Source organism: Pseudonaja textilis, chromosome Z (genome assembly GCF_049901715.1).
Source record: "Pseudonaja textilis isolate UNSWEBS1 chromosome Z, rPseTex1.2, whole genome shotgun sequence".
Taxonomy (NCBI): Eukaryota; Metazoa; Chordata; class Lepidosauria; order Squamata; family Elapidae; genus Pseudonaja; species Pseudonaja textilis.
This window is the reverse complement of record NC_142008.1, coordinates 121,355,544-121,367,557: the sequence shown is the minus strand read 5'-3', so window position 1 is coordinate 121,367,557 and position 12,014 is coordinate 121,355,544. Positions and strand designations below refer to the sequence as shown.

The 12,014-nt window shown below is 37.4% G+C and overlaps 1 protein-coding gene and 1 pseudogene across 1 annotated transcript; both read right to left on the bottom strand.

Annotated features, from left to right (window-relative positions):
- Positions 1 to 296: 296 nt before the first annotated feature.
- Positions 297 to 1,105, bottom strand: LOC113451527 (olfactory receptor 10G6-like; annotated as a pseudogene).
- Positions 1,106 to 6,452: 5,347 nt separating this feature from the next.
- LOC113451528 (olfactory receptor 10G6-like) lies at positions 6,453 to 7,378 on the bottom strand. Its single transcript, XM_087917281.1, is given in 2 exon segments — positions 6,453 to 7,075; positions 7,078 to 7,378. Coding segments are annotated over 2 exon segments (924 nt in total).
- Positions 7,379 to 12,014: the final 4,636 nt, after the last annotated feature.

Below are 12,014 nucleotides of genomic sequence, written 5' to 3'. Positions count from 1 at the left end.
AGAATCCATCTTAATCTGTGGCACCTGCTCATCCAAGGACAAAGCCACATCCCACAGACAGAGCATTGCTGTTTCACCATATCCTGTTCTTTCAATAAAGCATTCAGATGTATGTACACTGTCTGTTTTATTGGAGGATAGGTGGGTTTAGTTGCACGTTGAGCTGCACCCAGACAAATGTGTAGTGAGGACCCATAAAATAGGTAAGAATTCAATCTGAAAATAACAGAAAAACAGAGTTGGAAAGATGAGATAAATCTGAACATTCATCATGTCTTGGGTTTACTTCCAGCTACCTACTCTGGTTGCTCATGCAAGAGTTTCACCAGAGACATTTGAATCTCTTTGTTCCTGGGTGTTATTGGGTTCAGCAAAGGGATGATAGTGGTGTACAACACATTACCACTCTATCTAGGAAATCCTCATATTCTGGCCTCAAATAATGATAAAATATTGGCAAGTAGTATATGCATACCACACTAAGATGGGCAGAGCAAGTGGAAAAGGCTCTTTGTTGTCCTTCACTGCTACTAATTTTCAAAATGGCTGTGATGATGTAAGCATAAAATGCTAGGATGAGGAAAAAGCAGGTCTTTGCAATGAAACTTATGTTAACAATTATCATAAATTCATTAAATTTTACATCAACACAAGTCAGCTTCAGGATGGATGGCAGCACAGAAGACATAGTCAATATAGTTGTTCTCTCCATAAGGCAAATGAAAGGTGAGGGATGTCAGAAATGTAGAATTGAGGCTGCTTCCAATTATGGTACCCAAGGAGAGGGGGAGACAGGTTTTCCAACTCATGAAGTTGGTATAATGGAGTGGTTTACAGATGGCCAAAAGTGGTCACAAACCATCAAGGTGTAAAGAAAAGATTCTGCACATCCAACAGAGTTCAGAACAAATACCTGTGTAACCAGAAAAGAAAATGATTTTCCCTCTAGAACTAAACCCTGCAATCCCACTTTGGGAACCACCACAGCTGAGAAGGCCATGTCCAGGATGGAGAGATGACAAAGGAACCAATACATGGGCTTATGCAAGTGAAGGTTAGAGATGACCCGATGATGAGGGAATTTCCAGAAAGTGAGTGCAAACATGATTGAGAAGAATAACAGCACTGGTAGCTTGAATCCTTGTGGATATTGAAACCCAGAAAGGATAAGGTCATGCGGGGCTGATTGATTTGGACATTCTATGTGTCAGTTATTTTTATTTATACTTTGCTGAATGATCTACTCTAAGAGGCAAGTTGTCTGGAGATATTTCCAACTGAATAGACATCCCTGACAGCTTTTGTGCATTTTGTAGGACTTGAATTCATTTACTATGTTGTTGTTGTTGTTGCTGTTGTTTTCAGATCTACAAAACAATGTTACATCACCCACTTTCTGCCATATGTTAAGGGGGCATTATATGAAATGCATTAAAAATATTAAATCAATATTCAGTCTGGTGGAGAAAGAACTATTATTTTTACTTTTGATTTCATATTTATCATCTATCTTCCAAAATTGTGAGCAGGCTCTTTCACTTAAAAAGGGATGCTTCTAGGGAAGTATCTTGAAGTGAAACTTATTTAGCAATTTCCTTCTAGCACTCCTGAATATCTAAAAAATTGGAAAGTACCTGCCTCTTCCAAATGACTGTGGAAAAGCACAGAGATCTGTGACAACTATACTATTTGCCTTAATATAATGTTGTCTTTTTTGACTAGTTACGATCTGCAGAAGATACGAATAAGCGATATTCCACCATCACAATCATAAATCATAATGATCAATCATCGGTCATAACACAATACTAAAGAGACCATTGCATTCACTCAGTGGTTTCTGATTTTTAGCTTTATAACATGTCATTCAATTGCTCTTGGTCATTTTATGAAAAGCAGACTGCATTTTTTTCCCAGTTGTAGCCAGGAGATCTTCAACCAAATTGAGAATGTTCCAAAATGATAGCTGAGAAAAATGAGTTGCATGAATAGCAAAAAAAAAAAAAAAAAAGAGGTTTCAAATTCCAGAAATGTGGTCAGCTCTTGGAAATTGTTGGTTTATTGTAAGCTTTTGTGTTCTACTTTTGTAAGATAATCCAAGTCTTGTTGATTTCTTCTTATTTGGATCAGATGTTCCCTCCCTTTCTCATGTACAGAAGATGCAGTATATGAGATATTATGGATTCTTTGAAGATATGGACTCTCTATTTGAAATGGAGAAGTAAATACTCATGTATCCTTCTGCATCCTTTTAGCAACATTGCTATATTTCTCCCATGACATCTTTTAAATGTTATGTGTTTATTGGACACAATGTCTTCATTACCCGGCATTGGGGAAAGGAATGCTGTTGAGTGCTCCATCAAATTCCATTGAGTATTATTTTAGAATATTGTTAATTTAGGAGAATGGCAATTATGATCGCCAGAAATTCAACTAGGGTACAATTATTTTCAACAATAGATTAGGTTGAAAGTTCAGACATATAATAATTCAAGAGAACAATTAGCTATTGAGTTAAGATCCCATTATTTCCAATAGGAGGTAATTCCGAAGAATTCTTTAATCCTATACCTGCTTATAACAATCTGCACGTTTTATGATAGTTTTGCTGAAAGCTGGCAGCGATTTCCAATTTTCAGCAAAACCAGCCCCATTGTGAATCATGGCTACCCTTAATAAATTTAGTATTCACTTAACAACCACTGCAAAATGGTTGTAAAAAAGGTTTGGTCATGAAGCTGACCTGATCAGTAACCATTTTGACATACAGGTACTCCGTGACTTACAACCACAATAGAGCCCCAAATTTCTGGTTTTTTATTCAGAGTTTTTTATTTTTATTTTTTTACACATCTCTTCACATGAGCAACATGATTCCAAATTACAATATGTATACATAGCCATAGTTACACTTTCAACTTTCTTAATTAATATCACTTTAAATTATTATCTAATCTTTAGATAAATTTCCCTTTCATATTTCAATTAATTAATTCAATATCAAAATAATTTCATCCTCACATATATTTTCAATTCTTTATCCCCTATTATTTCCATTTTCAGCTTACCACCTATTTTATGTTACCTTATGTATGTTATCATCTATAACTTTCTCAAGACCAATATATAATTAGACAGACAATGAAAGAAAAAAAAGTAAAAGTAAAGTAAGATTAGTACATTTAGGATCCACATGGTATATCTCCTCGTCTACACTATATATTATATTTATTCCAGACATATTCATATAATCATTTCATATATTTCTTCGCTTCCAAAATTTACCTATATAATTTTAATAAATTTTCATTCCCCTGCTTTTGATCAAAATTTCTGTTGTTAAGTGAGACATTTGTTAAGTGAATTTTGCCCCATTTTATGACCTTTCTTGCCTCAGTTGTTAAGTGAATCACTGCAGTTGTTTAGAGAATCTGGCTTCTCCATGGACTTTGCTTGTCAAAAGGTTGCAAAAGAGGATCACATCACCATGGGACACACCGACTGTCATAATTATGAACCAGTTGCCATGCATCTGAATTTTGGTCACATGATCTGGAAAAATCATAACTGTGAAAGATAATCATAAGTCACTTATATAAAGATTATAGTAAATAAAGCAAGAGAACTTAATAGTGTATTAATGTAGGTATGTATATAATAATATATATAAGATATGTGTATTTGTCGATGCCAAAACGTTGTTACAAAATATGTGAGATTTCTATTTTTGAAAACTGCAATAAAAACATTTAAAAAAAAAATTATCTAGAGACATGCCACGTTTATCTGCAAAAAAACTGATATATTTTTAAAGCATCAAAACATGACGTTTCTTGACCCCTTAAAATATGCATCACAAATCTAGCCCTCCATCTAAACTATCATAGTAGGGGCAATATTGATTCCTAGTGACTGTCTGGACATCAAAATAACAGAATTGGAAGGGACCTTGGAGGTCTTCTAATCCAACTCCCTACTCAAGAAACCTGCTGTTCCACTACTCAGGAGACCCTATGCTATTTCAGACATATGGTTTTCCAATCTCTTCTTACTTCGAGTGTTGGAATACCCACAACTTCTGGAGGCAAGTTGTTCCACTGGTTGATTGTTCTCACTGTCAGGAAATTTCTCCTTTGTACTAGGTTGGTTCTCCCCTTGATTAGTTTCCACCCACTGACTCATGTCCTGCCTTGAGGTGTTTTGGAGAATAGCTTGACCCCTTCCTCTCTGTGGCAGCCCTTCAAATATTGGAACATTGCTATATATTGGCAAAATTTTGGAAGTGGTTGGCCATTGCTTTCTTCCTAGGCTGAGAGAGAGTGACTGGCCCAAAGTCACCCAAACAGCTAAGGCAGGACTAGTTTTGAAGGTTTCTACCCTTAGCCACGTTCTCACAGTAAGGGACTATAGTTTAAGTGTCAAAACTTGGTCAGGAACATCAGACTGAGATGACCCCACAGATAGGATGCAAGAAAAAGGTAATGGAGATGAGAAATGAGACCAGTCAGAAGAGGAGGTATGACTGAATGTTGACAATTTAGAAGAAAATCAGAATGTAGTACTCAATTACTCCTCAAGGAAAGTTCATATGGAAAATAAAATCTTGTATTTTTTTCTTGATAGAATTTGGCATAATTTTCCATAGGGTACTGCTGTACACAGATCCCTACATCCCTGACAAGAATGTACAGAAATGTAGTCTATTTCAACACAGTTTGATCCTCAGAAAAAATATTAGCATTATTGTAAGAGTATCATTGCTGAGACACAAAGGTACTTTTTTCAAGAGGCAACTAGACTTCTTTTTTTTTTCTTTGAAGGCAATTTGCTTCTCATCCAAGAAGCTTCTTCAGCTCTGACTGGATGGTGGGAAGAAGCTGAAGAAGCTTCTTGTGTGAGAAGCAAAATGTCTTCAAAGAAAAAGTTCAGTTACCTCTTAAAAAAGCACTTTTGGAACAACCATGACCTGAATGACTGAGAGTCTCCATAGACATTGCTGAGATAATTCTTTTATTATCAATGCCACTCCAGTACTTACAGAAAAAGTACATCTCAAAAGATCTCCAAATCTAGAAATGCATTATTTCTTATGCTTTAATGAATAAAAGAACAAAGAACAAGGTTATTTATACAACCTGCAATATATCTGATTGTCTCCAGGTTGTAAATTTCAGACTTCCTTCAGAGACCCTGCAGAATTCTCTTTGATCTGAGATTACTCCAGGGGAATATTTGGAATCATTCTCTTGGACCAATTTATGTTTCCTCTTCTCTTTCCCCTTCTAAACAAGATACCATTCCCTGAATTATGAAAGAAAGATGACACAAAACTGCCTATGTCATATGAAAAAAAAAAATCAAAGTTTTACATTTAGGCAGGAAAAATCATAGGTATAAGTACAGTTTAGACAAGACCCGGCTCAAAAACAGTAACTATGAGAGGGACCTTGGAGTCCTAGTGGATGATCATTTGAATATGAGCCAGTAATATGCAGCAGCTGCCGAAAAGTTATTACAATTCTGGTTGTATAAACAGAGGCATAGAATCAAGATCACATGAAATATAAGTACTGCTTTATAAAGCAATAGTAAGATCACACCTGGAATACTGCATCCAGCTTTGGTCACCACCAGAAGTGGTATTTAGCAGGTTCTGACCAGTTCTGGAGAACCAGTAGCAGAAATTTTGAATAGTTTGGAGAACTGGCAAATGCCACCTCTGATTGGAGATTTTACAGTATCCTTCTCTTGCCATGGCCACCAAGCTACATCCACAGAACCAGTAGTAAAAAAGTTTGAATCCCACCACTGGTCACCACATTTAAAAAAAAGATGTTGAGACTTTGGGAAAAAATTCAAATAAGAGCAACTAAAAGGTGATTAAAGGCCTGGAGACTTGGGTTTGGCTAGTCTAGAGAAAAGAAAAACTAGGGGGGTCATGATAGCTGTATTCCAGTATTTGAGAGGCTGCCACAAAGAGGAGGGGGTCAATTTATTTTCCAAAGCATCAGAAGGCAGGACAAGAAACAATGGATGGAAACTAATCAAGGAGAGAAGCAACTTGGAACTAAAGAGAAACTTCCTAACAGTGAGGACAATTAACTAATGGAACAGCTTATCTTCAGAAATCATGGGCTGGAGGTTTGTAAGAGGAGATTGGACAGTCACTTGTCTGACATAGTATAGCTTCTCCTGCTTGAACAGGAGGCCTCCAAAGTTCCTTCCAGTTCCATTCTATTCTAATTCTAATTTCTCTGCACTTAAAAAAAATGTCTTGCTTTTTCTAAAAATTAAACTAGCTCCAAAAATTTCTTAACAGTTCCTCAAAAATTAAAAGAGCCCCTAAAATAGGATAATTTACACATAATTCAAAACATGAAACAAACACAACTATTGACCATTTTTATTATTAAAAATACATATAAATAGTTTTACATATTTTGTGCTACCTAACCTGGATTCCCATCCAAGAGTTTCAGCAGAGCAGCTTTCATTTCTTTGTTCCTAAGGGTATATATTAATGGGTTTAACAAAGGTGTTACTGTGGTGTAGAACATGCTCACCACACCATCCATGGAGTCTTGAGAAGCTGGCCTTACATAATGGTACACCACAGGGAGATAATATATGATCACCACAGTAAGATGGGCAGTGCAAGTTGAGAAAGCTCGGCGCCGTCCTTCACTACTACTAATTCTCAAAATAGCCATGATGATGTAAACATAGGAAGCTAGAATAAGGAGAAAGCAAGTCATTGCTACAAGGCCAATATCAATGAAGGTCATCAACTCATTAAGTTTTGTATCAGCACAAGCCAACTTCAATATGGCAGGAATGTCACAGAAGACATAGTCAATACGGTTTCTTTGTCCATAAGGTAAGTGAAAGGTGAGCGATGTTTGAAATGTAGAGTTGAGGCAGCCACCAATTATGGTACCCAAGGAAAGGATGAGACAGAGTCTCCAGCTCATGATAGTACCACAGTGGAGTGGTTTACAAATGGCCAAGAAGCGGTCATAAGTCATCAAGGTGAAGAGAAAGCTTTCTGCACATCCCAGGAAGTTGAAAAAAATATTTGAGTCACACATCCAGAAAAAGAGATCATATTGCCCCCAGGGTTGAATCCTGCAATAATTGTAGGGACCACCACTGATGAAAAGGCCATGTCTAGGATGGAGAGATGACACAGGAACCAGTACATGGGCTTGTGAAGTTGAAGATCAGAGATCACTACCAAAACGATCAGTGAATTCCCAACAATAGTGAGTGCAAACATGATCGAAAAGAAGAGAATCAAGGAGAGCTTAAATTCTTCTGGATATGGGAACCCAGAAAGGACAAAATTATCTGGGGTGGTTTGATTTGAGCAGTTCATATGTCTGCTTTGCTTACGCTTACTTCAGCACTTTGAGGAGTGAGAGATTTTTAGGAGGAATGTTTCATTTCCAGATAGTTCTTAACTGAGGAAAGTTATTGGCAACTTATATGAGCCATGGTGCACAGTGGTTAGAGTGCAGTACTGCAAGCTACTTCTGCTGACTGCTGACTGCCTGTAAATTTGGCAATTCAAATCTCACCAGGTTCAAGATTGACTCAGCCTTCCATCCTCCTAGGTGGGTAAAATGAAGACGCAAATTGTTGGGGCCAATATGCTGTATATGCTCTGTAAACTGCTTAGAGAGGTCTGTAAAGCACTGTAAAGCATATATAAGTCTAAGTGCTATTACTATTTGCATTCTGCAAGTTTTGCCTTTATGGCCTAAGGAGGTTTAATGAACTCCAATCTTCTTTCAAAAATAAAAATCTGCATCATCCCATCATTAATGTCAATGCCATCCTTATATGACAGATTTATATCTCAGTTATTTCCTAAGCATTTGGGAATTATAACAGTTCTAATAAATTAATTTATATGTCAAAAAGAAGCTGCTGGATACCTAGCATTGTGTCAGTTCTCAGTCACATCCTCAAACATATTATTAGTTCCTTCTTGTCAACATTCTAGCCTTACAGATATACTTATAGTGTATCTTTAATTGGAGTCTAATTCTTTGTCAGTTCCTCATAAAAATAAGTGGGGAAAAAACCACCTCTCAAAATCCGAGACAAATTTTTGGAATTACTGATGTTCTAGGAAGAAAAAGAGAGGCTCAACTTATCCCCTAAAGCATCAGAAGGCAAAATAAAGAAATGATGGATGGAAACTAATCAAGGGGAGAAGCAACCTAAAGCTAAGGAGAAACTTCCTGACAGTGAGAACAATTAATCAGTGAAACAACTTGCCTCCAGAAGTTGTGAATGCTCCAAAACTGGAAGTTTTTAAGAGATTGGATAACCATTTATCTAAAATAGTGCAGGGTTTCCTGCCTGAGCAGGGGGTGGGGTGGGGTTAGATTAGAAGACCTCCAAAATCCTTTCCAACTCTGTCATTCTGTTAATAGTTAAAATTTGGCCAACAAATAAATGGATTGTAACACTACAGGTAATCATCAAGTTAAAACAGTTAGTGATCTTTCTAAGTTGTAACATCATTGAAAAAAGTGACCGTTTTCACACCTACGACCATTGCAGAATCAAACTTCAGATGCTGTGTCATCTTTTAAGACCTTCAGAAAAACAAAGTCAATGTGGAAGCCAGATTCCCTTAACAACCATTCTACTAACTTAACAACTGCAATCATCCACTGAACAACTATGGAAAGAAGGATCATAAAATGGGGCATCACTCATTTAAAATTGTCTCATTTAGAACCAGAAATTTTGGCTCAATCTTGGTCAAAAAATTGAGGATTACCTATATATTCCTAGGCTCCTGGAACTGTGGAGGTGCAATAGTCTTGGTTACCTAGAATGTTGTGAAATTTGTGCTGGGGAAAGAAGCTATTCTAAAGTTAGAAGTGTAAATTCTCAATATTGTTCTCAGTATTACTTTTCTAACATTTAAATAGGTGTGAGGAAATTCTGTTAATTCTGTTTCAGCATGAATTTGGCAGGGATTTTTGTCTACAAGTGAATGTACTGTATGTTTGTGTCCAATCTTTCTTCTTTGAGCTCCAAATCAGACCCATATATTTATTTACAACTCATTATGAGTCACAGTGGCACAGTGGTTAGAGTGCAGTGCTGCAGGCTACTTCTGCTGCCTGCTGCCTGCTTGCAATTTGGCAGTTCGAATCTCACCAGACTCATCCTTCCGGGGTGGATAAAATGAGGATCCAAAATTGTTGGGGGCAATATGCTGACTATGTAAACCAGTTAGAGAGGGCTGTAAAGCACTATAAAGTGGTATATAAGTCTAAGTACTATTCCTATTGCTATTACAATCCCACTCCAATTTACTTGGACTTTGAAGGGGGAACAACAACTGAAAAATGAGAGTTTCCCCCATCTAGACTGATAGGTTGGGTTGTAAGGGAGGAAATGGGCCTGAGCCAGCAAGTAAGGTAAGAGATGCCAGAGAGAACAAGTTTAAATTTTTTGCAACATTTTTTTTGCAAAAATTTTTTTTAAATTTTTTGCAACATTTCCACTCAAGAAGAAGCAAACCATTATCAAGCAAGCAGACAGGAACCTGTTAACTTGGATCAACCACCTAATCTAAAGCAAAAGTCTGGGTTTACACCAAAGAAAGTAATTTGACATGGATGGTGGACATCACATGGTTCTGCCTAATTGGACAATATCTGATACACAAATATGAAGGGTTGGTTGCTGTTCCATCTCATATGCATATACAAACACAGGTTATATGAAAGCTCAATAAATTCTGCTCTGAAGTGACCATGTAGAAAATCATGGACTATACCTTCACCCAGGTAAAGTTATGCAGATGGAGAGACCAAGACTTTTTTTTACAAACAATGATTGAGATAATTAGACCCAACAAGGGTGTTGTATTTCCAAAAAGAGACTCTTGTATTGCAAAATATAAGTTTAATGTGATCCAGATTCTTTCCTGGTCATCTGGATTCCCTCCTAACTTGGATTAGGTCTTTTTCTCTTTCAGATCTTAGAGATCCTTGAAGTGCTGTTCTGAGTTTATTATGGATTCTGGCAAGAGAGAGATGGGAAAAAGAAGTAGGCAGATTCATATATTCTGGAGCATTCAGGTAGGAGTCCTTTAACATTTCTATCTCCACAGCTTTTTAGAATGTTTTGTCCTCCAAGAACATTCTGGGACCATTCCCCAGATAGTGACAGAAGCCCTGTTGAGCTTTCTACTAAATTCCATTGTGCCTGGAAACTGCAATTTTTTTTACTGATTAAAGAGAAAGGCAATTACTGTTGCCTTATATTCCATGGAGCATAATTATTTTTGAACAAAGAAAGACACAGACACTGAAAAATAATTGGAAATTAATTGGAGTTAAGCAGCCTGAAAGGGATCTATGACAATTCACTACAGCCAATTCACCATGGCCAACTTGCCACAGTCAACTCACCAAGGCTAACTCACCACAGGAATGACTCACCATGACTAACTCTCTGCAGGACAACTTGCTGCAGGACAAGAGTTACACTAATATCAAAGAAATGGTGGAATAAAATCACTAAAGAAAGGATGCAAAAAGAGGGACAAAATGAAATGTGAATGACAAAAATTAAAATATTTTTATTTTATTTTAAATAATTAAATAGAATTGTTAAATTTTCCATATCAAAATCATGACATTAACTGCTGACCATGTTCAAGAGAATCAAAATAAGTTGTACACACAGTTGCTGTTTATTCTGGATATGTCTGACCCAAGCCTTGTTCAAATTAAACAAACACAAACTGTGTATAAAAGCAAACCTTTTTTAATATGGTGCTCAGAATTCAGTGCATGCCCAGCCAAGAGATATTTAAACCTAATTGTCCAATATCAATAGCAAGTCCTTTCAAGGTGGCAAAAGGCTGCCAAGAATAGAAGACTAATTACTGATTAAATATCCACCAACAGAAGTTTCAAAAACAAACCGGAGCAAGCGGGGCTTCAATGAGGACTCTAAGTGTAAAGAACTTTTTTGCTTCCTGCAAAGAACACATCCCCAAGGGCTGGTTTTTATCCCCTATGGGAAGGTCCATGACCTTCCAGCCTTACTCCTGAGTCACCCTTGCTGCTTCAGTTGCTCTTTCCTATGAGCAGCCCTGCACGCACGCGCACTGAGCACAGGCTCCCTAGGGTCCTCTGTGTCACTGCTGCCAGACTCCACAAGCTCTGAAGGCAGCACCCCACTCTCCAATAGTCCTGGCCCCATCCCTGCATCTCACCCAGGCCCCTCATCTGAGTCCTTGCTATCAGAGACCTCTGGCATCCACACCTGCTGCTGGCAAACCACAGTAGGATACCCACCCCAGAGTTTCAGCAGAACAGTTTTCATCTCCTTGTTCCTAAGGGTATATATTAATGGGTTACTGTGGTGTGTAGAACATGCTCACCACACCATAGCAAATACATAAAAAAATGTTTTACATATATTCTGCTACCTACTCTGGATTCCTACCCCAGACTTTCAAAAGAACATTTTTCATCTCCTTGTTTCTAAATGTGTATATTACACCATCCATGGAGTCATGAGAAGCTGGTCTCAGATAATGGTACACCATAGGCAGGTAATATATGACCACCACAGTAAGATGGGCTGTGCAAGTTGAAAAGGCTCAATGCCATCCTTCACCACTATTAATTCTTAAAATAGCCATGACGATGTAAACTTAAGATGCTAAGATAAGGAGAAAACAAGTCATTGCTACAAGGCCAACATCAATGAACATCACAGACTTGGTAACTTTTGTGTCAATGGAAGTCAATTTCAGCATAGCAGGAATGTCACAGAAGACATAGTCAGTGTAGTTTTTCTGTCCATAAGGCAAGTGAAAAGTGAGAAATTTTGGGAACCACCACAGAGGAAAAGGCCATATCCAAGATGGAAAGATGACACAGGAACCAATACATGGGCTTGTGCAATTGAAGGTCAGAGATCACCAAGATGATCAGAGAATTTCATAAAGTGTCAGGATGAACATG